This window comes from Phalacrocorax carbo, chromosome 1 (genome assembly GCF_963921805.1).
Source record: "Phalacrocorax carbo chromosome 1, bPhaCar2.1, whole genome shotgun sequence".
Lineage (NCBI taxonomy): Eukaryota > Metazoa > Chordata > Aves > Suliformes > Phalacrocoracidae > Phalacrocorax > Phalacrocorax carbo.
Window position 1 is genome coordinate 57,528,876 of NC_087513.1, and position 21,302 is coordinate 57,550,177.

Consider the following 21,302-nt stretch of genomic DNA (forward strand, 5'->3'; position numbering starts at 1 on the left):
AGTGTTGTCAGGAGCAATGGTTCCCTGGGAAGGGAAGGAGGGAGACTACTGTGGGTGGCTGGTGACTCTGATCCCACCCTTCCCTCCCTCCACAGGTCAACCTTGGCTCAGGCACCTGACTAAAACCAACCAGCCAAGACCATTTTGTGCCTCCTCATACGGATGCACTGTGGGTGCAGGTGCCATGTCCCTTGCAGAGTGGTCAGAACTGGCCTAGTTGTCTTGTCTTGCAAGTCCCTCCTCCATCATCCTCTAAACTATGGTTTCAGACCCCCCCTCAGAGCACTTCACAGCCCTTTTTCTACCCTTGGCTCTGTGTGCTGAACCTCCTGCAGCCTGAGAAAAACCAATCACTCTCCTTTTCTGCAAGATTCAGGGGCATCACAGAGTACGACTATCTCTTGCCAAGCAAGGGCCCTTTACTTGGACTCCACCCCAGTCTGTGCCATCCGTGCTTTTGCCTAAAGGATTTGCACTTGTCTGATCTGCAGAGCAACAGCAGTGCTATGGGAATCAGGGCAAGTCATCCCCGTTGCTTGGAGGACATGAAGAAGAGGGACTGCCTTGAGAAACCAAAGCTCCTAGGTGCTAGCCCTGAGGGTACTGTCCATAGGAGTGTCCTTATCCCCTTGGCAGTATCCAGTTAGCACGTGACTGCTGGCATTTCCCATGACTGCCAGTGCCAAGGGATGGGGTCATTGCTGCCATCTCGTAGTCCTTCAGCCAAGGGAGCTGGGAGGAGAGAGGACCCATGTTGGGGTTGTACTGCTATCGGGGTGGTGATAGGGCAAACCAGACACAGCAAAGCCCAGCTCAGGCATGGAGAATGCCCACCTGCTTTCTAACACCTGTCTGATGCTACTTATGAGCATCTATAGTCAAAGGCCAGCCATGTTTTTGCACACAGGTATGAAAATAAGACTGGCTGACCAAGAAACTGAGGCCAATTGTGCTGGAAGGGGTATGGCAGAGACCTGGTACCTAGGGCAGAAATAAGAAAAACAGCAGCCAACCGGAGCAAAATTCCTGGGCAGCTTAACAGCCCTGAGAGCAACTCACAAGACATCCCCTCTAATTCCCTCCTTCTCCCCCTTTAGGCTTTGTTCCGGCCCCTCAGTGTAGGTACAAAGCCCTAATCTCGCTGGCATGCAAATAACCACCGCCACCAGTTTGCCTGTGCTCTCCCCCTTCACCCATTTCCCAAATCTGGCCTCTCATGGCAGGGAAGGGAGGGTGAGGGAGAAGGCTGAGCATAGAGGCCTCCCATAGAAAAGCACAGTGGGGTTAGGACCTCCTGTGCCCCACTGCTGGAGGTGTCTGTAGCAGGGCAGGTCCTGGAAGTCTCCCCAGGTGGAGCAAACCTGGAGGGGACAGGCTCAAAGGAAGAGCTTGGGAGCTGAGCAGCATTCATATTGCTGGCTCTCACCTCGCACCATCCTGCAGGCAAGGCTGGATATGGAGCAAGTGGGGTGCTGCAGATCCTGATGCCTCACCACATCGGATGCAGCTCTCCAGTACTCACCTGGGAGCTGTGACCCTACTTGGCTGCATCTGACCAGGGCGTTATGGAGCTGTGGGCTGCCCCCAGCTCAGTGGGACCTTCCCACCTCTGCCCAGCTGTGGCTTGACCTCGTGCCCTGAAGCAATCCTGCCTTCCCTGGCAGGATGAAGGTGCAGAGAGATGATGTGGTCCCCCAGTAAAGCTCTTGAAGCTGGTGGGCATGGGGAAAAATGTTGTAGTAAATGTTTGCCTGCTGTGCTTTCTCTCAGTGCCTGGAGATTCTCTTTCTGTTGCCCTACCTCCTCCTGGTCTGCCTTTCCCTTCCCAGGCTAGACGATGGGGAGAGCTGACCCAGAGGAAGGACAGCTCCCAGCTCCTGTGAAGCCCCCAGATGGTGGCTGGGGCTGGATTGTGCTCTTCGGCTGCTTTGTGATCACTGGCTTCTCCTATGCCTTCCCAAAAGCCGTCAGTGTCTACTTCAAGGAGCTCATGAAAGATTTCCATGTAGGCTACAGTGACACAGCCTGGATCTCCTCCATCATGCTGGCCATGCTCTACGGGACAGGTGATGCTTGGATACGCTTCCCCACCCCAACTTGTGCCATCTCTGCCCTGCTACATGCCCAGACCATGTCCCCATGGGCTGTCCTCACACTCACTGGCCTGGTCATGAACAAACATGCAGAATACAATTGTCCCACCATTTCTTTTCTGGAAATGTGCTGCATTTCATGTCCCTGTTTCGTCTGCCCCAGAAGACCTTAGAGGTCACCCCATCTGCCTCTCAGATTGCTGACATTGGGTTTGTGCCCATTGCTGAAGTGCTGTCCCTATTGCACCAAGCACCTCCTGTTCACAGGCAACAGGGGGCTGAAGGCCGGGAAGAGCAGAGGTCGCCACACCACAGCCTCTGTCCCTTGGCCGGGCCCAGCAGACGTGTATCTAAGCAGCCAAACAGCGATCTCCGTCATTAGTGTTTCATCTTCCCCAAGTGCCTTGCTTGGGCTGGCTGCCCCTTCCCAGTTGCCTTGTCTCCTACCCAGTCTCCTCTGCTTACTCCCAGGACCAGTATGCAGCATCATGGTGAACCAGTTTGGCTGCCGGCCTGTGATGCTCATCGGTGGGCTGCTAGCTTCCTCTGGGATGATCCTGGCATCTTTTACTACCAACATCATCGAGCTTTATCTGACAGCTGGCGTGCTGACAGGTGAGAGCCCCGGGAGTTGGGGAGGGGACACACAGCCTTACCTGGGGAAGAGCCAAGACCATGTTGTATCTCCATTTAGCACTGCCATGTCTAGCATCAGGTCTCCCCTCAGCTATTCGCACCTGCTCACAGAAGGCATCTAGTCCTGAACGTTGCAGCTGTGGGAGATGCATCTGCTGGATCTAAACAGGCAGGGCCTGTGGTTGAGGGGAGAAGGACAGAAGATAGGTGGGGCTCAATGATTGTGGCAGCTGGGGTGGCATCAGTATATAGTGGTAGGGGGAGAGGCAAAGTTCCTGTTTAAGGCACAGGTCCTGTTTAAACATGGCCACAGTCACCTGATTCAAATACACTTCAGTTAGACAGGCTGTTTTAGCCCATCTTCTCCGGGGGCAACCCACCAATGTGAAGGAGCAAAGGCTTGTGAGGAACACAAAAATCTTGTCATGGGACTTCAAGACTAGGATAATCTGAGGGGACTTTTCTGCTTGTTGCAAACCACGTCTCATGTTCTTGCACTCCCTGTCTCCCTCTTGGCTCTCACCCTCATGTAGGTCTGGGGATGGCGTTGAACTTCCAGCCCTCACTGATCATGCTGGGCACCTACTTTGACAAGCGTCGGCCTCTTGCCAATGGACTGGCTGCTGCTGGGAGCCCTGTCTTCCTTTCCTCACTCTCTCCACTGGGGCAAGTGCTGCTGGAGAAGTTTGGTTGGCGAGGAGGGTTCCTTATCATGGGGGGCCTTCTGCTTAACTGCTGCACTTGTGGGGCAGTCATGAGACCCCTGGATATGGGCATGAAGCGGAAGATGGAGAAAGCTCAGGACAAATATGAAGCCAAGGAGATGCTGCCCATAGGAGGAAAATCAGAGGAGGGAATCAGCACCACTGATGGAACCAAGAAAGCCAAGAAAGCCAAGAAGAAGCCCAAAAAAGGAAAGAAGCTTCTGGATTTTAGTATCTTTTCCAACCGAGGGTTTATCATTTACACTATTTCAAAGTTCATCCTGGTTTTGGGTCTCTTTGTGCCCCCCATATTGCTTGTCAACTACGCGAAGGACACAGGTGTGCCAGACACAGAGGCTGCATTCTTGCTCTCCATCATTGGTTTCATAGACATCTTTGCCCGCCCAGCCTGTGGCATGGTGGCAGGGTTGAAGTGGGTCCGCCCTCACGTGGCGTACCTGTTCAGCTTCGCTATGCTCTTCAATGGCTTGACAGACATCTGCAGTGCCAGGGCTAGCAATTACACAGGGCTCGTCATCTTCTGTGTCTTTTTTGGCATCTCTTACGGCATGGTGGGGGCACTGCAGTTTGAGGTGCTGATGGCCATCGTTGGCTCCCAGAAGTTCTCCAGTGCCATTGGGCTGGTCCTACTTATCGAGGCTTTCGCTGTGCTCATCGGTCCACCCTCTGCAGGTAGGTCTCTTGCAGCAAAACACAGGTAATTTTTTTGGCTGCCATTCCACAACATTAGAGGTATTGGGCATGGGTACTTGAAGAGAGACCCTGTTTCTCAATTTCAAACTTCCTCTGGAAGCTGAGATCTGAAGTGAGAGCTCCCAGTCTCACTCCATGCACCACAACACTGAATCTGAGCAGGGGCAGAAGATAGTAAATTATATTTCTCTCTCTGCTATGCTCAGAGACCTGAGCGATGGCAGGCATACAGAGATATGCAGAGCGGCATGACTTCCAGTGTCCCTCGGTACTGATCAGTGGCACTTCCCTCTCTTTGATGCTGAGATCCAGGTCTCTGCCTTCACTGTGAATGTTGTGTAAAATCATTTTATGGGTAGGGTCAGGCACATGCTGCAGGCAAACCTTTGAGAGTCCTCAGTAGGACAAGGCTCTCCTTGGCGTCCATGGCCTTTTGATCAGTGCCATGAATAATGATCTCAATTTGTGTTGGTCCCAATTCAAAGGCACAGGCGTTTTGGTGTCAATCAAGTCAAAACAGTTTGTAGAGCCACCTGAGGCATCTGCTGTTACTTTTTTTTAAGAGGATTAAGACACTCACAGCTTCTCAACCAGTCTGGTCTAGGCCACAGACCCTGGTAAGGTCCATGCCCCACAAACAGCCCCATAAACCGGCTGTTGAATGGGGAGAGACCCTTCACCCAAGAGGTTGGTGTAGGTTACTGTTAAGTGTCTGATCAGGTCTGAAAGCCAAATCATGCCAAAAGCTTATTTCTAGATGAAGTGCAGTTCCCAGCGAGGAAGGGTCAGGGACAGGCCATGGGCAAATCCTTGGGAAGGAACCACTCCGTTGCTTCCTGCACTCCCTTCCGTCAGCTTCAACATGTGGGCTAAAGCCCATTAGTTAAGACTTCTGCGTGAATGAACTTTTCCCCAGCACGTACCACCAGTTACGAGAAAAACCTGCCCTTAGCAACTAAACCCACCTCTCAGATAAAAATTGGTGGCCAAGAGAAGTCCCTCTTGATGCTAACAATAGTTCTTGTCCCATCACACAAGCTGTGGGACAGTCGGCAGTCTCAGGCCAGGGAGAGTCAAGTATGTGTCTCAGAGGCAGCTGCAGAGAGATCATGGGAGAAGAGGGGGATTTAATGGTGCCTTGCTCCAAGGAGCAAGGCACAGCAGTGAGTGATCATGGGGGGACATCCCTTAGCTCTCCTGCCTCAGTTCAGCTGTGCCTTGGTATTGTGCACACACACAATGGGTTGCAGGTGGTGCAGGATCACCCAAGAATGGATGTTGGCGGGGAGCCAAGCCATGGTTCCCACCTTCCTCCCAGGGGGACCCACTGCTGCAGGACCTCCCCAGCACAGGGAGCTTGACTGTGCTGGCAAACCTGAGGGCTCGGCTCGGACTCAGGACAGCAGTGCTCAGCTGGAAAAAGGGGGTTGAACAAAGTGGCTTTGTTTGGTGTAATCCTTCTGAGCTGCTTCCTGCTCCGTGGGACTGAGGGGGTTTGGCACAGGATAAGCTGCACACAAACACATACGCATGCACGCAGGCTCCTTGCTTGCTGTCCGGCTTGGGTGAACAGGGGCTTATTCACCTGGGGAGGAATTTGCCGTATGCCTGCCCTGACTGCTCCAAGAGGTACCTCAGCGTGGTCGTTTCAGGCCATTCACCGTAGTGCAGCAGGGACTGGGGGTCACAAGTGCAGTCAGGAGCACGCAGGACTGGGATGAAGCCTCTGGTCACCATGGCCCCATCCTGACTGCAGCAGGGCGGCTGCTCAGGCTCCCCAGCACCGAGGACTGGGAACCCTCCCTCCATTGCCAGCCCTGGTGCATTCAGGAGATATATTGAGAACATCTCTTTGGCAGACAAATCACCAGGTGTGGGCCTACCAAAGGGATTTTTCTGCCAAAAAGATGTTTCTTCTCTTCCTCTGAATGTTTTGCTGGCATGATAGCTTAAGAAATAGCAATGCCTCTTGAATTTTGTTTCTTTTCTGAGCTGGACAAGCCAAGACCTCAGAGACTCATCTCACCTTGGCAAGAAGATGGCCCACCACAACGCGCAACCATAAGTTCAGTGTGTCACAATTATTCAACCTTGTCCCAACAAGGGAAGACACCAACCCACACTCTTACAGAACTTTCCCTGGTGGTAGAGTGTGGCTCTTGCCCATGGTGATTTTTAGATATTCAGGCTTCTTGCTCTTCCCTTGAGAAATGGGTCCTCAGCCAAATGCAGGTGCTGCCCGCCTGTGCTGGGCTGCCCATGCAGGAGTGCGTAGGCTGAGGCTAACTGTCTCATTTCTTCTCCAACCACCAGGCCGCCTGGTCGATGCTCTCAAGAACTACGAGGTGATCTTCTACCTGGCAGGCTCAGAGGTGGTGCTCTCCGCTCTCTTCCTGGCCATGGCCACCTACTGCTGCCTGAACCAAGGGAAGAAGAATGAACCTCCCCCAGAGAAGAACCCCTCTGTAGGGGGCGGGAGTGACACCGAGGAAGCAGAGTCCGATGTGCACGAAGACGAGGAGCACAGCAGTGACAACCACCAGCCACCCCACAGCACCGACAACGCTGTGGTGGTGACCAGTGAGGAGGCCAACCATGTGGCAGAGGAGCAGAGTGGGGAGGGAGGCGGGTGTCCTGAGGGGGACGGGGAGGTGTTGTCACGAGATGGCTGCAACGCTAACCAGACGGTGGAGAGGGACAGTTTTTAGCTAGGCCAGAGGAACAGGGATGTATAAAACTGGCCTTGTTTGCGTGCACCCCAGCGTGGGAGGGTAGGAGGGATATGGGGTGGAGACAGTTGAGATAAAAGCAGATGTAAGAGGGAGAGGTATAAGAATAGCTGGTCCTTATGTACATATGTCCACATACCTACCCAGTGATATGTCTACTTACATCCTGCACCCATGCTGGTACAACACAGGCTCAGAGTAGCCCAAACACCAAAAAGACAAAAAAATTATCTTCTTTCCTCACGTCTAAACCAGCCCTGGAGAAAATCTTGTGAAGAGGCTGCCAAGGACTCTCCTTTTCCTTCTGCATTGTCACAATACAGAACACAAACAATTAGAGACTCTTTGTAATCAGATCTGGTACACTTTGGTCTGGTGTCAATGTTTCCTCTGCCCCACGGTCAGGATAGTGCCAGGCTAGCTGGCAGCAGGTTTAGGAGGTGCTGTAATTCATTTGCTCTCATCTGGGCCACCTCCAGCTGCAGCCAGCTTCTGGGTAGACAAGGCTGTCCCTGCAATACCTCCCTCGGGCACTGCCAGACCGGTGGGACACCGGTTCTGACCACCTCGGTTTGGAGCATCTTTTGTGGGGTACAGTGGCACATGATGTTGCTTTTCCAAGTAGGGAAGCACTGGGTTAGAGCCCGTTGCTGAGGTGCAAGAAGCAGCCACCTAAGAAAGACTAATGCCATTAGGTGAGCAGCCACGAGCCGGAGCCTTGCCGACAGGAATAGCAGTGAGCCAACTTTATCTAGGCTGAAGTGTTGGATCTAGGCTGTTGACGTGTGAAGGGAACAACTTGGCCCCATGTGGGTGGGGGTTTCAGGGCAGGTAAATAACTGCGTCCCAAGTGATTATCCACTCAGTGGGAACGGCACCAGATGCATGTGTGTTTTCCTTTTAAATAGAGAAAACCCCCTTATGTAAAGGAATCAAAGGTAAGGCAGAAGGACAAGCCACAGCCCCTGGGTGCCACTAACGAGGGTGTTGGAGCACGTGTTAAGGCAGGCATGACCTCCTCACCCCTGCTGCAGTGGTGGATTTCTAGATTCAGAGAGGACAACCTTCCCTGGCATGCTTAAACCACTCCTAATCTGCTTTAGGACTGGATCTTTTATAAACACCCCTGGCCAAAGCCCTTTTTTCCGGTTTCCTGAACTGCTTCACCTCAGAGGCTCTGGGGGAACCTGTGACTATAGCAAGGGATCAAAAACTAAGCAGAGGGCTACAAGGAAGGCAGCTCATGGGCCCACCAAAACAGGGGTTTCATTCCAGACCAGATTGACTACAAATTAACGGGTAATGGGTGAAGCCTGCTGGACCCATAGAGCTGTTTAAACCCAGAGGGGGAGTGGAGACATGAAGACAAGGTTTTCATTCTAGATGTTACCAAGCAAAGAGCAGTAAATGATGGGAAAAATAAAGCTGCTGAAGAATGTCAGTTTAAGAAGAGACATAAGAACTGCATATTGGAGGGGGGAAGGTAAGCCCCATGGGGCTGGGCCCTGTCCCACCACGGCTAACACCACTGGCATCAGCTCTGATTGTGGGCCAGTCACAGTGGTGACTTTGGGCTTTTTCCTATTGAAATCCACTTAGAAACATCCCAAATAAGACTAAGCACCGTGGCAAACCCCAGCTGCAAAGCTCTGGGAGAATGAGGAGCAGCAGCAAGGGTGGTGGAACCCTGTAGGCATTCATACACTGCTCTGCAAGCTTGTTCTCCCCTCCCCACGAGGTAAGAAATCTGTTTCTGCTCTGGTTGACCAAGTTGCTCCACAGCTCTTTCCCCAGGAACGCCAATCCCTGTCCCCAGGCTGGGTTTTCCTTATCCAGCAATAGCCCCTCCAAGGAGCAGCTCACAGCTCCCCAGAGCTCCAAGGCATGGAAACAACTGCCCTTGTCAGGCAGGCCACTACAACAAGGTCCCCTCTGTTTCCTTGTCACCAGTCAACATTTCCCGCTAAGCCTCCTGCTCTTAAATCTTTGCACAAAAGCACATAAAAGCCCTTAGGGTGCAAGATCTTGCTACAGATGGTGCTGTAAGGTACCCAGTCCTCTTTCTGCCCCTCCACCAGTCAGGTTACAAAAAACCCTGCTGTGCTGCCTTCCACTTCGCGTTGTTGGCTTTCAGGCAGGCTCTGCTGAAGCGTTTTGTCTGTTCCTCTTAACTGCTCCATATTTTGGCACAACAAACAGCTCTGAAAGAGGATCAGGGACTTAAGCATCAGCTCAGGGTTGTGATGCAACAGCTGAGCTGGGCGGAGAAGCTGGCCCTGGAGGGGTGCAAGGATGCCACCGTGCAGGACTGAGGTGACTGGTGGCTTTACAAGGCTCGTGTTCCCTTGGGAACCAAGATGCAGAGAAGCTGGTATTACCTGGAGGACTGGCCTTGCTACAGCATTTATAAGCCTCCTCTTCTGGAAACCTGTGCTGCAGTGACCACCGCAGCTTGGTACGCAGATTGTCCACTGGTATGAGCAAGAAAAAAACCTGGCCAGCGCAAGACACCCATCTTCCCATCATTATACTTTAAGATTAAAACCAATGGAGAATGAGCAAACCAATCTCTAAAGAAAACCCATGAAGGACAGGAAACGAAATGTCACATTTTTCTTTATTAGAGACAACAGTCAGTGTATCAGTCTGTGTAAACCTTCCAGGGCAGCTTGACCATGGATGGCTTTCTTCCGAGCACCCACAGAGATAAAGAAGCTCCAAAAACAAATCAAAGAGAAAAAACAAAACAAACATCTCGATCATAAATTAATGCCCTTAAATAACTTTTCTCACTACCACTAGAAGGTAATGACAGAGAAGTCAAAATTCTTGCCTGAGAAGCACACCACGCCTGGCAGTTGTGCTGCCCGCTAAAGGACAAAGTGCCGCCTGCGTCTGGGATCAGCCCACAAGGGTGGAGGGAGAAAATGAAGGAGGAAAGAAGCAGCCCCAGTTACTTTGGTTTTCCTTTCCCTCCTTCCCTTGTGCTGGGCAATGGGATGTCAGCTACTGCTTCCAGCTGGCCCGGAGGCAGCACAAAATGGTTGTGCAGAGGAGAGCAGGGGGTGGTAGGGGTGGTACACTATTTACACATGGCACTCAAAATCTCAGAGTCTCTGCCTACAGGCCACGTCATCCTCCCTCCACAAGGCTTCCTGTCTCTAGTTTAAGGATGGGATATCTGCTTTGTGGTTCTAAGGTGGCTTCTCCTGGCACCCATACAAGGAAAGAGTGTGCAGGACTGGCTGCACATCGTCAAGAATCAGTTATTGTCCATCACAAGGAGCCATAAGAGAGGAGAATGATAGAAAGGAAATGCATGCGGCTTTGCTGTTATTCCCTGGAACCTGTCTGCCTCAGGCAAGTGCGTTCACCTCAGGGTCTCTACTGAGTAGGAGGGCTCCTTCCTCATTCCCACAGGGAAGGGCAGAGCCACCTCCTGCAGGATTCTAGCCCTGGGGTGTAGCTATGGAGTGTGCAGACAGTGCCAGCTGTGCAGGAGCTCAGGGACTATGAAGAGGATGATAGCCAGGGGAACAGACTTCCAAATCTTTGTAGCAGCTCAGCGTGCCAGGCAACTACATCTACCAGCCCCTGCTTTGGATGGGGGTGTGGTCAGATCACATGTACCAACACCAGTCCTAGGCATCAGTTTGCACTTGCTCCTGTTTCTTAAAACCAGTGGTGCAGAGAGCTGGGAGTGGTGGGAGTGATCATCCTACAAAAATTGGTCCTGCAGCCCATGGGGACAGATGGAAGAGACAGAGGAAGCTTAAAACAGGCCAGAGGATGGAAAGCTTGAAGACAGCGAGCAGTGGGGTGAAGAAAACAATGCTGGTGCTAATGCTTTCCTACCGCACAAGGGAAGGAGCTGTTCTTGCCATTCGTAATCATCTCCAGATGTTTAACTGGCTTCCACGTGCCAGAGGGAAGTGGTGCATCCCGCACACTCAGCAGTGTCCAGTCTGTACACGGCAGAGTACAGACAGAGTTGCACGGCAGTGTCGTAGGGGATTTTCCTCCCCGAGCTGGGCAGCAGGAGTGTCTGAAGGAAAAGGGAATTTCCAGGCAAACGAGCACGGGGAGAGAGTGGAAAGCAGAGGTTGGTCCCAATCCAACCAGCCACCCCCACCCAAAGCAGAGGAGGAATCCCAGGCTGGACATAGACAGAAAGTCATGGAGGATGAGTTGCCATGTGAAATACATGTTTTTATAACAGTCTGCAAAGCCTTTCCTCTGGCCCTGCTGGCACACTCAGGCATCATCAATGAGCTTTTCACCGTTTGTGTCTTCCTTCCCACTACCCTCTCTCTCGCTTCCTCCTTCTTCTTCTTCGTCTTCTGCCCCGTCCGTGTAAGTGTCCTTCTGCCCATAGTTAAGAGTAGTGCGGGCAAGGTCCACCTCAATGGGAAAGACATCTGCATCTCGGAGCACGGCATAGCAGTCATCGTAGTACTTGGACATCGTGGAGACAAATCGCTGGAGCTGGAACACAATGTCTTGCACTGTAATGGAGACAAGTTGGGAACAAATCAGGTGAAAATCCCCTTCACAAGCAGAGCGTGAAAGCTGTGATCAAGCCTCCCTTGCCAGTATTAGTTAGAGTCTCCTATGCATTAATCCCTTTTGGCCTCCAAGGGTGGATGTCTTGCGCGCAGCCACAGAAGGGTTCTTCAGCAAAGACTGAGACGAAGGAGGAGAATGAAGGCCAAAGCCATATCTGTCTGACCCCTTCAGGTAAACACCGCAGTGGTACTCACCGTGTTTCTGATCCAGGAGCTCTATTTTCTCTAGCACATCCTTCCTCATCTTGGCAAAGCGCGTGCGAGCCTCTTGCCGGCAGCGTAGGATAAGGCGGTATTCATAGTTCCCAGTGCTGACCCGGTAGAGGGGTTCACCCAGAGCCTGCCAAAAACACAACGCCATTTCAGAGACTCCCACAACAGTGCTTGTACATGGAATTTGACTACTGATGTGGACTCATGATGACCCTGGGTTATTACAGCCCTCAAGCTCACTGGAACTACAGTCAGGAAGCATGAAACATTAGGAACACTGAGCCATTTCAACAAACTGGCAGTCAATGGGGCCATTCTGAAGACCAAATACACACCAAACGTGGTAAAGAAAAGCACCACTAAGCAAAGAAAGAAGGACAGGCACCTTTCAACCCAGCATGGAGAAGTGGAAAGGCTTCTTATCTGAACTATTAAGACAGGCACTATGAACAAACAAGCCTAGGGTCTGAAGGATATATTAACTTATATCAATCACACAAAAAATCCTGCCCTCCTCTGCAAGCTTTGCCCTGTATAGATTGCATTACATATTATACACCTACAGAGGGAAAGCTGTGGTATCTACAACCACCCAGACACAGTGCTGGAAACCAGGAGGGAGGGACCTATATGTTGTTCCACAAAATAGTTTTGAGAGAAAGGGGTTAGACCTGTCAGTAAACCAGCATTCTTCTCTTGCACCTGTAGACATAACATATATAAAAATCCGTGTTATGGACTATGGCTTGGCACACTGCATGCACCAAAACCCAAAGATGTTACTCTGCTGGACAAGACTGGGATTCTTCCCTTCCCATTTAGCATATCATTAAATGTTCTGTTAGGAAAGTTTTACTCCTTCCTGGCACTCGGAATTGGGCATTCCAAAAATTAAAATCCCTGCTTAGAGATCAATACCTAGGATAAAGCACGATCTTACTTTTATGCAGGAAAACTGGGCATGTAGGGGACATCTTTAGCTATCTTGAACAGAGGTGTTAATAATTGGTTGTAAAACTCTAAACCAGACAGCAAACTGCTGCTGGAGAATGCTGCCAGGATTTTCTTTTTTAAGATTTTAAATTATGTATTTTTAGGAAAAACCCTATTGTTGAGAGAGATCCTTTAATCAATTTCCCTCAAATAGAAATGCAGCTTTCACACGCTTTTTGCTAGAGAAGCTAAACCTCCATTTCTGAGAAACAAATCCAGAATTAATGATAAGCTGTCCACTACACACAAATGGAATCTGTGAAGATAACACCTTAATCCTCCTTACACAAGCTAATATTACTTAAACACTGAGATAGGCAACCACCGAGCAAACAAGCTGCAGATGGCTGGTCCCTCTACTATTCCACGGCACCAGTGACTCATGACAGTTATTGGCAGCATTTCCTAGGTAGCATTTAAGGATCTTCAAATTCTAACATGTTAAGAACAAACGTGTGTAGTACTTAGGATGTATTCACTAGTTTGGATGCTCACAGGCATAGAAGTGCTTTTGCATTTTTATGGCAGTGTGCACAGGGAAGCTGGAGAAACAGAGTATGCAGTTGTCATTGCCACAGTACTGGTACTCACAATGCAGCTGTACTCTTCATCATCCATCTCTTTGACTTTCAGGCAGTAAGACTTTGCAGGGTTTAAAATAAAAAGCAAAACAAGAAGGAAATATTAAAGATTAGAAGCAATTCCACCATCACCCAATAGCCACAGGGTTGTACCATTTCAAGCCTTCCTTCAGTGCTGCAGGTAGGGACACTGGGGAAAGCACAGCGGGATCAGAATATGTTAAACATCCCAGGTGGAAAGATAACCTATTTAGAGAAAGACGGGGAGAGAAAACGGTGGGGGAGAGAGAAGGCACTTAATATGTATATTACAGGAGCAAATACTTTAGGTAAGTATAACCTAACAATAGAAAAATCCTGTCTTCATCCACTGTTTGGGAAAACACGGTACCAGAAAAGTATGAGGAGGGAATAAGTAAAGAGAAAAACAAACAAACAAACAAAAAAAACCAAACAAAAAACCAAGATGAATTGTGGGAAGGACTGATGTGGGAAGAGATGCTGCCATATTCACTTGCCTTAGGGCTGTGGCTCCAACTAATTCTCTTAGCTGGGAAAAGGAAGTAGATTTCTACAGTTATAGAACAGATGCACTTAACAACCCTATCCTTTTTGGGTGTAGAAAACAAGGGGTGAGTGGAATTGAGGAGGAAAAAAAAGGCATGGTCTAAATGAAAGCAAATACCACTCGACAGTTGTTTACTTTGACTAAAGATTATGCAAAACTACCTGAGAAACATGGACTGGAGAGCTATTTAGGGGAGTTCAAGAACATGAGTTGCATAGGAACTCTTTACAAATAAATCAGGAAATTAATTCAGTCATGTAGAAAATAAGTCATCTGGATTTTGAGAGATCTTTCTTACCAGTGAGAATTAATAGGTTAAAAGCAGGTGTCTGAATCTGAGTAATCTGGCAGTAGACAAAGAATTGGAAAAAATAACACATTATTGCACAGATTGTGGAAGGATGGAATGTGACCGTATAGGCTATATGTGACTTTCAGACTATGAGTCTATGAAACTTAATTTCAACCAGCACTAAAGAAAAAAAAAATAAGCAAATGGCTCACCAAATATTCAAACTTGACATCCAGGTATTTTTTGATAGTCAGCCTTGTGTCAGGAATGGCTTTATTCAGATATGTATTCAAGTCAGTAAGCATCTGTAAGGGAAACATCCTGTTGCTGAGTACAGGACCAAAAAGCATGTCGACAATTCATCAGGTGTAACCTTCTAACTAGCACAGGTCACGAAACTGCCTCTAGTTAACTCTTTTTTGAACTAGAGCATATTTGAAAGAAAACATTTGATCTTGACTCAGAATTGCCATGGTTAGAGGATCCATTCCTGTCACTGGTGAGTGTTTCCAGTGTTAGAAATGCATGCCTCATTTCTAGTCTGAATTTTGTTCATCTGAATCTTGTTTCATTTTCAATTGATCCTGGAAACCGCTCTCTCTGATTCAAAGGCCCACTACCCAATGTTGTCCATCCAACATGGCACTGAACACGGTGGCCAAATCAACATTTAATCCTTTCTTTGCTACACTAAGTGGACAGATTCCCTGGAGACTCTCACTCAAACATATATTGATTGAAATCCTTAAATTGTTCCTGGACTGCTTATCTAAACTCTTTTAAATTTAGTGATATATTGGTACCCATAATCAAAAGATCAGGGAAAGGGCTCTAGGGACTACACTGATCAAACTACTCCCCCTTCCCTGAAACAAAAGTAGAGGAATGTACTCATGTGCAAAAGTCAAAGGGACAAGATTGATATATTCACTACGTTACCTCTTAGGTTCTTTATGAAGAGAGTTCCCTGAAGGAAAGCAGACAAAGATAGTCCTACCTACAATGAATGATTTATAAGCCCACACCTTCAAAGACACTCTTCGGTCTTTCTAGATCCCCCTCTTCTCCAGATCCTTTACTCCTACGGTTAAATTCTTTACCGGCTTAATTGTTTTCAGAAGGTGAATCCCAAACTTCTCAATGTTGCGATGAGCATCAGCAAATTTCACGAAGGCTTCACTGGCAGCTGGTTGTGGCTCCCGTACACCAATGACAGAGAAAACGTCTCCAAATGCTGGGTGAGAGCAATAAATACAAACAGATGAAAGAAGAGGTTGACCCCAGAGAATAATCTTGCCTCCACTGTTACAACTCCTACCCATAACCTTGCAATTACCTGGGGAATGACGCTACATATTCCCGAAAGACCTGGGGTAGAGGTTGGCAGGGCATTTCTTCAATGCCTCATGTGAAAGACATGGCCTGTGTTTACACTGTGACCGCTAAAACCAGGAAAGCAGCCCTTCCCTGCTCATTTCTGCAACACTTAAGTTTTCTCTGAGTGAGGGAATCACGCGTCTAAGTGCTGACTAAAACTCCTGGAACTAGAGGTCAAGGATTTCTGCTCCCTCCGCTCAAGATTCTTTACCTCTGTGTGTCTGGGATAGCTCAAAGAAAGCCCTGAGAAGACTCTTGGTGTGCTCTGTCAAGCCTGTGATAGAAGCCAGAAAAAAAATATTTAAGTCATTTCACTGCAACATAATGGAGGCATCCTTCTCTCCTATCTGGTGTCCGATGGAAGATACGGTTTACCTTTGTATAACTCTGCAGTCCTCTCCAGCTCCTCTAATCTCTTCACTAGTCCATCTAAATGGAAACAAGAATCAGAATACAGAATTACAACAGTCAAATCTAGGACATGATTAAGACTTGACTGACTAGAAAAACACCAGTTTCATATATTTGGTTCAAATTTCTCTCACATCTAAAGCCTGCCCCCTGGTCCAACATAGGAAGCTTTTAAAATAACTGCCAACTAGTTTTACAGTGTGGCATCATCACCTATCAGCATTCACTAAGTGGGTCCCCACTTTAAATTAATTTGTCCTTAGCTAACATTCAGATGGCCCCAGTGACAGGATATATCACTCAGGAAGGGCAGAGGCAATCACAACAGTGTGGTATAGCAGAAGGAAAGAATTATGAAGGAATAATGTGGAACATGCAAGTAGCTATAAAAAGCTGTTAAGCATAAGAGGGTAAGTGTTCCCTTAAGAAAACGTCCTCCTGGACAACACTTACCATTGCAAAGTATGGCTCGGCTTAACCCCAGGGCATCCGCTGTCCCTGAGCTCATGTTCTCTACCAGTCGATGCTTTACCTTCTTCAATACTAAAGGCCAAAAAAGAGTTGCAAAACAGGATGAGGGTCATTTCTATGGGCATGAAAAGCACACTAGCATCCTTCACTGCTTTCTCAGGCATTGAATAAACTGGCCTTTCTCAGGCATTGAATAAACTGAACTTAACTCACTACTGAGGTAGTGAGCAGAAAAAGAATACCACAGAAACTAGATGTTTGGTCCAGCTGTGCATAGCACATCTTCTGTCTGTTCTGTTCTCACATCCTATATACTTCAACCAATAGAGCTCCAGAATTTCTTTCGGAAGCTACCTGTCATGATATTCGGAACTAAACTTTGCTTATGCTACTTGCTGTATTACTTCAGCTGAAGTCAGGAGATGAGGCCAAAAGCAAGACAAATAGGATTTAATGCTCAAAGTTATCCTTTTGCTTATTTTTATCTTTTGGATCGTAGCTAAACACTTTTGTCACCCCTTGATAGAATTAATTTCTGGTTTTGGTGGTCATACCCTGCAAATTACTAGAGACAATGATGTTCTCTTTGGAAACAGATGACTAAGCTACATTTACTTAGAGGCAAACTTGCAGAGGTGCCAAGCACCTGCAGCTCCCAAGAACACAGCTGCAGCCACAGCACTCAGCATTTCTGGAAAATACCATATTCTCACTGCCCTTCTGTTTCCCCAGAAATCCATCTCAGCCCTCACCATTTTCCTGAACCCCTGTCATCAGGTCATCAGCACCTTAATCACCATGAAAAGATATGAAAGATTTTTTAGGAACGTGAGAAAGGCAGACTATACAATGGAGACAGAGGTGTAGGCTTAGTTCAACACACACACACACTTTGTTTTAGAAATAAAGCCTCCCCTCTCTCCTGTACAATTTATGGTTGTACAAAACTCAGTGTAGATAGGTATTTCATCACTGTTCTCCAAGTTGAGAAAGTGTATCCAGTATTTTTCGATAGACACAATTCTGTGTAGATCTGAAACTCTCAACAGATCAGCATAACTTACGTGTATTAAAAATAAATAAATTAATATCTGAGTTTCATCATCCATGCTAAACACAGCACAGAAAAATAAGCCTCAACAACAGTCAAGCCTCAATTTAACTTTCAAGACTCTTTCAAGAAGTCAGGGAAGAGGTTTTTTAAACCTGTAATTCTCTTTGACAGTATCCACATGAAAATGACTGAGTTAAGAGGAAGAATGGAACCAGAATTTTACTGTGGTTTTAGCTGGGACCAATCTTTCACCCCTCCACGTCACGTTAACAGTCTATGGAGAAAGAAACCGGTCTTACCGATATCCAAAGACTTGCCCTGCTTTGGGTCAGCCTGAAGCTTGTTGTAATGAATTGTCACTTCTCCCTGCAGAAAGAGCAAATCCAAAACTGTTGTGCTGAAAGCAAGTAGCAGTGGCTTTCATTACCAACGGACAATAAACTGTAAGCTACAACCCAGAAGCTCCAATGGCCCCCTCCTACCTCTCACCTTTACCATCTGTATCATCTTGGCCACCTCCACCTTGGTCTTCCCCTTGACGGACTTCCCATTCACTCCTGTGATTTCATCACCAGCTGCTACGGTGCCATCTAAGGCTGCTGGAGTGTTATCAAATACCTAGCAGAAAGGAGAGAGAGGACAGTAGTCTGGAATCAAGAGGAAGAGAAAGGTGAATGCAGGGCTGGAGAACAAAAAAGGGACAATTACATTCCTCCTATTAAACTCAGTTGTATTCAGTCCACGGTGAGGTTGCAGTTTTTCCCCTTTCCTAAATAAGAGGAGGGCTGATCATCTTGTTCTGTCAGGAAGCGCTTGCCTCCAGGACGTACCTCCTCAAGCGTAGGACTTCTTGATGTTGAGAATGCCACACTGTTCCCCTGTGAATTCTAACATGCTCTCCAAGGAGAAGGATAATTTCAGAAGTCTTAATTTAATTCTTCCACACCTATTAGGTACTAGGGTAAGGAGATGATGTCTCCCACTTTGAATAAAACAAATAGCATAGGACTCTCCACGCTTTCCATCTCTCAGGCCAACACTGTTTTACGAAGATGGTTTATTCTTCCTCCCTGAGTGCCCACCTGGACAATGTAGAGACAGGGGCAGTACTGTGCTCCTCCCCCAATGCTGATCCCAATCAGGTTCTGAGAGTCCTTCTTCAGGGTCACTGTCCCAGGTACAGTGGGGATCCCCCTGGAATGAGAAAGGGGGAATGAATAACTGAACATGGTAGCCAGAGCTGCGTGTGTATGAAACCCCTCTGGTATCTGAGTCAATACAAACTTAAAACATAATGGGTGCTGTACATTTGAACTCATCACATTATCTCGCTGTAGAGTCTGTCAGCAGGGGCCAGCGGAAAGACCTTCTGGGCTATCTTTTTTGAGACTGCACACAAGGATTAGAGGTGGGAGAGACACTCTCATCCATTGCTAGGCACCGAGGAAACACTATCATGTTTTAGAGAGTGTTTCATCTGCTCTTAGTGCTGGAGTGAGAGGAAAACTCGCACAGCATAAATGAGATATAAGACAAGGGCTCCATGTTAAATTAATTGCTAATCTCATCAAACCTTTTACTTGCTCAGGAAATGCCAGTGTTCTCCTCCTTACAGACCTAAGAAGTCCAGAGTTTCTCTCCACTTCTTCTTGCCTCTTATTATCTTTCCTCCATTATAAATATTTTTTCCTCTGGCTAAGCTCACTAATTTACAGAAGACTTGTCAGCGCTGCTTTGCAATCAGAAAAGCAGGGTAGTCATTGCAAAGCAAAAGAAAGCATTTGCCTTTGCTCGCCAGCACAGTGATGCCTCATCCCCAGTCTCCAGGGGGAGCAAGAAATCAGGACTGAGCAGCAAGGCTGACTCTTCAGCACAGACATCAGGAGCGTGTAAATTTATCCGCCCCCATTAGGTCTTGGCTGCAAAGACTATTTCTATTGTTAGCAAAAAACATGAAAAGATAAATACTCACAGCTTATCTTCCTCAATATCATAGTCCAAATCCGCAAACATTGTTTTGGTTAAGTGAAGCCTGTTTGCCTGAAACTGCTTATTCCAAACTCCCTGGGAAGAAAGAACATGATAAACCCCAATAAACCAGTGATCTCAATAGAAAACTGCAGTGAATCAACCTGTCACCCTTGTCGATCCCCTTCTCATTTCTTTTCTTTTTTTTTTTTTTTGAATATCACATCGTGGTCACTGTTCTTATATCAAAGATGAAAAATAAGTCAGGTGTCTCTGATCTCTGCTCTGAATGAGACAGGGGAAAGACCTCGAGTTTGAATGCTTGTTTCAAACCTACATGTGCACAGCATTTCCAAAGCACAGAACAAAACATGGTCCTTTCTGGAAGCTGTTTCTTCACACGCTCTACCTGCACCATGGCAGCTAAAGATACTTATGGGTTTATCCCCTACATCTGTTAAACATCTCCATTTTGTTCTTGACTTCATAGCAAGTTATATCACTTTTTGACGTTCACCTCCCACCTTGTGAGGCTTCGCGAAGCTTTTCGCAACTTGCTTTCACAAAAAGCCTCATTATTTCCCCAGGCACAAGCCCCCCCTCTTTCATTTCCTATTTAATTTCAGACAGTAATCAGCAGACACGTTTGAGTTTCACTCGCCTTTCAGCAGCACCGAGGGCACAGTAACGCCGCGCTGCAGCAGCCTCCCGAAACAGCCACCGCCACATCCAACCCCACTGGCTGCCGCCGGGTGAGGGCTTCACCGACAGCTGGCCACGCCGCCGTCCCACCCGTCACCGCCCTCACACTTTTGCCGCCGCGTGGTGCCAGCGTGGCCGCCGCCGCCGCCCCCCACCCTCTCATCGGGCTGGGCCCCGGGCAGGGACGGCTGGGCCTTGGGCCCTGGCAGCGGGGTCTCCCGGTAGCCCCGAGGCCTCAGCCACAGCCCACAGCCCCAGGGGGCTGCACCGGGCACCGGCCCGGCCGTTTGGGGTGGGGGTGGGAAGTCGCCCTGACAGGGCCCGGGGGTCGTACCCCACTTCCCCCACAGAAACCGTCGACGGAGCATTGGCGGGGGGGGGGGGGGGGGGGGGCTGGGGGTGAGGGGATGCGTCCCGTGGCTCACCGGAAGTGAGTGCCCGGCGCGCGATCCCCGGCGCCACCGGCCGCCCGGTGCTGTCAGCCAGCCGACACGTCACCAGGCCGGAAGCAGCCGGGCGGAACCCCGCCCCCTCCGCTCGCGTCGAGCCGCGTTGCCGTGGGGACGGAGACCCCCTCCCCGCGGGGGCGGGGCCGGCTCGCTTCCGCCGCCATTTTGAGAGCGGCGCGGCGGTGGAGATGGAGGTGGTTTCCATTCTCTGGGGAGGGGCTCGCCTTGGCCTGAGGGGAAGGGGCCGCTCTCCCTCCGCCCAGCCAGCCTGCTCCCGCGTCCGTTTCAGAGAGCCAGGCCGGCGGAGAGCTGCTCTTGGGAGGAATTGTTCGCCGGGTGTGTCGTGTCCGTGTGTTCGTCCCCTCCCGCCCCGAGGTCTTTGGGCCCCTTCGGCCACCGCAGCACGCAGAGAGGGAGGGCCGGGCTGGGCAGCGTGGTGGGGCGAGGCCTGCAGCCTCTAGCCCGCGTTTTGGGCTGCGTCTAACTGTGCTCTAGGTGTTTGAAGTACCCGGGTCCCCACCGGGGACCAGGAGGCAGGGCCTTTGGGCTCAGGGAGGCGCAGAGGAGGAGCTGCAGTGGTGGCAGCAGCTGAGGAAGAAGTTGGGAACTACTGGGTTGAACAGATTTAACGGTTTCATGGCACAGCATGAAACAGCAGCACTGTGGCTTGTCCTACTGCCATTAATAATTAGTGGATTGTGGTGAGCTATCAGCTGTTCAGTCACCAGGACAGGCACCCAAATTGTGCCCATCTCAAGGAAAAGATGTTCTCTTGCACTTGT

The 21,302-nt window shown here is 49.1% G+C and overlaps 2 protein-coding genes across 3 annotated transcripts; one reads left to right on the forward strand and one right to left on the reverse strand.

Moving 5' to 3' along the window:
* Positions 1–1,837: 1,837 nt before the first annotated feature.
* Positions 1,838–7,210, forward strand: SLC16A8 (solute carrier family 16 member 8). The gene is made up of 4 exons (XM_009501456.2): positions 1,838–2,066; positions 2,565–2,708; positions 3,263–4,126; positions 6,461–7,210. The coding sequence occupies exons 1-4, from the start codon at positions 1,838–1,840 to the stop codon at positions 6,853–6,855; spliced, it is 1,632 nt and encodes a 543-aa protein (XP_009499751.2). The 3' UTR covers positions 6,856–7,210.
* A 2,265-nt stretch (positions 7,211–9,475) lies between these two features.
* PICK1 (protein interacting with PRKCA 1) lies at positions 9,476–20,606 on the reverse strand. 2 transcript variants are annotated; one of them, XM_064454624.1, is made up of 13 exons: positions 20,497–20,606; positions 19,374–19,465; positions 18,484–18,595; positions 17,891–18,019; positions 17,701–17,767; positions 16,330–16,419; positions 15,841–15,894; positions 15,677–15,739; positions 15,189–15,322; positions 14,301–14,393; positions 13,239–13,289; positions 11,637–11,781; positions 9,476–11,381 (listed from the first exon to the last, which is right to left on the reverse strand). In XM_064454624.1, exons 2-13 carry the CDS (start codon positions 19,412–19,414, stop codon positions 11,131–11,133), a joined length of 1,230 nt encoding a protein of 409 aa, XP_064310694.1. In that variant the 5' UTR covers positions 19,415–19,465; positions 20,497–20,606; the 3' UTR covers positions 9,476–11,130. The 2 variants fall into 2 exon arrangements, with proteins under 2 accessions (XP_064310694.1, XP_064310705.1); XM_064454635.1 differs by lacking the exon at positions 20,497–20,606 and adding an exon at positions 20,031–20,242.
* Between the last annotated feature and the right edge of the window lie 696 nt (positions 20,607–21,302).

Coding starts and splice junctions, on each gene's coding strand:
- SLC16A8 (XM_009501456.2), top strand. CDS start 1,838: ATGGGGAGAGCTGACCCAGAGGAAGGACAGCTCCCAGCTCCTGTGAAG. Junction 2,067..2,564: donor GGCCATGCTCTACGGGACAG/GTGATGCTTGGA, acceptor GCTTACTCCCAG/GACCAGTATGCAGCATCATG. Junction 2,709..3,262: donor GACAGCTGGCGTGCTGACAG/GTGAGAGCCCCG, acceptor ACCCTCATGTAG/GTCTGGGGATGGCGTTGAAC.
- PICK1 (XM_064454624.1), bottom strand. CDS start 19,414: ATGTTTGCGGATTTGGACTATGATATTGAGGAAGATAAGCT. Junction 15,740..15,840: donor GACTGCAGAGTTATACAAAG/GTAAACCGTATC, acceptor CTTCTATCACAG/GCTTGACAGAGCACACCAAG. Junction 14,394..15,188: donor TTCTGAAAACAATTAAGCCG/GTAAAGAATTTA, acceptor TTTCCCTTACAG/ATGCTTACTGACTTGAATAC.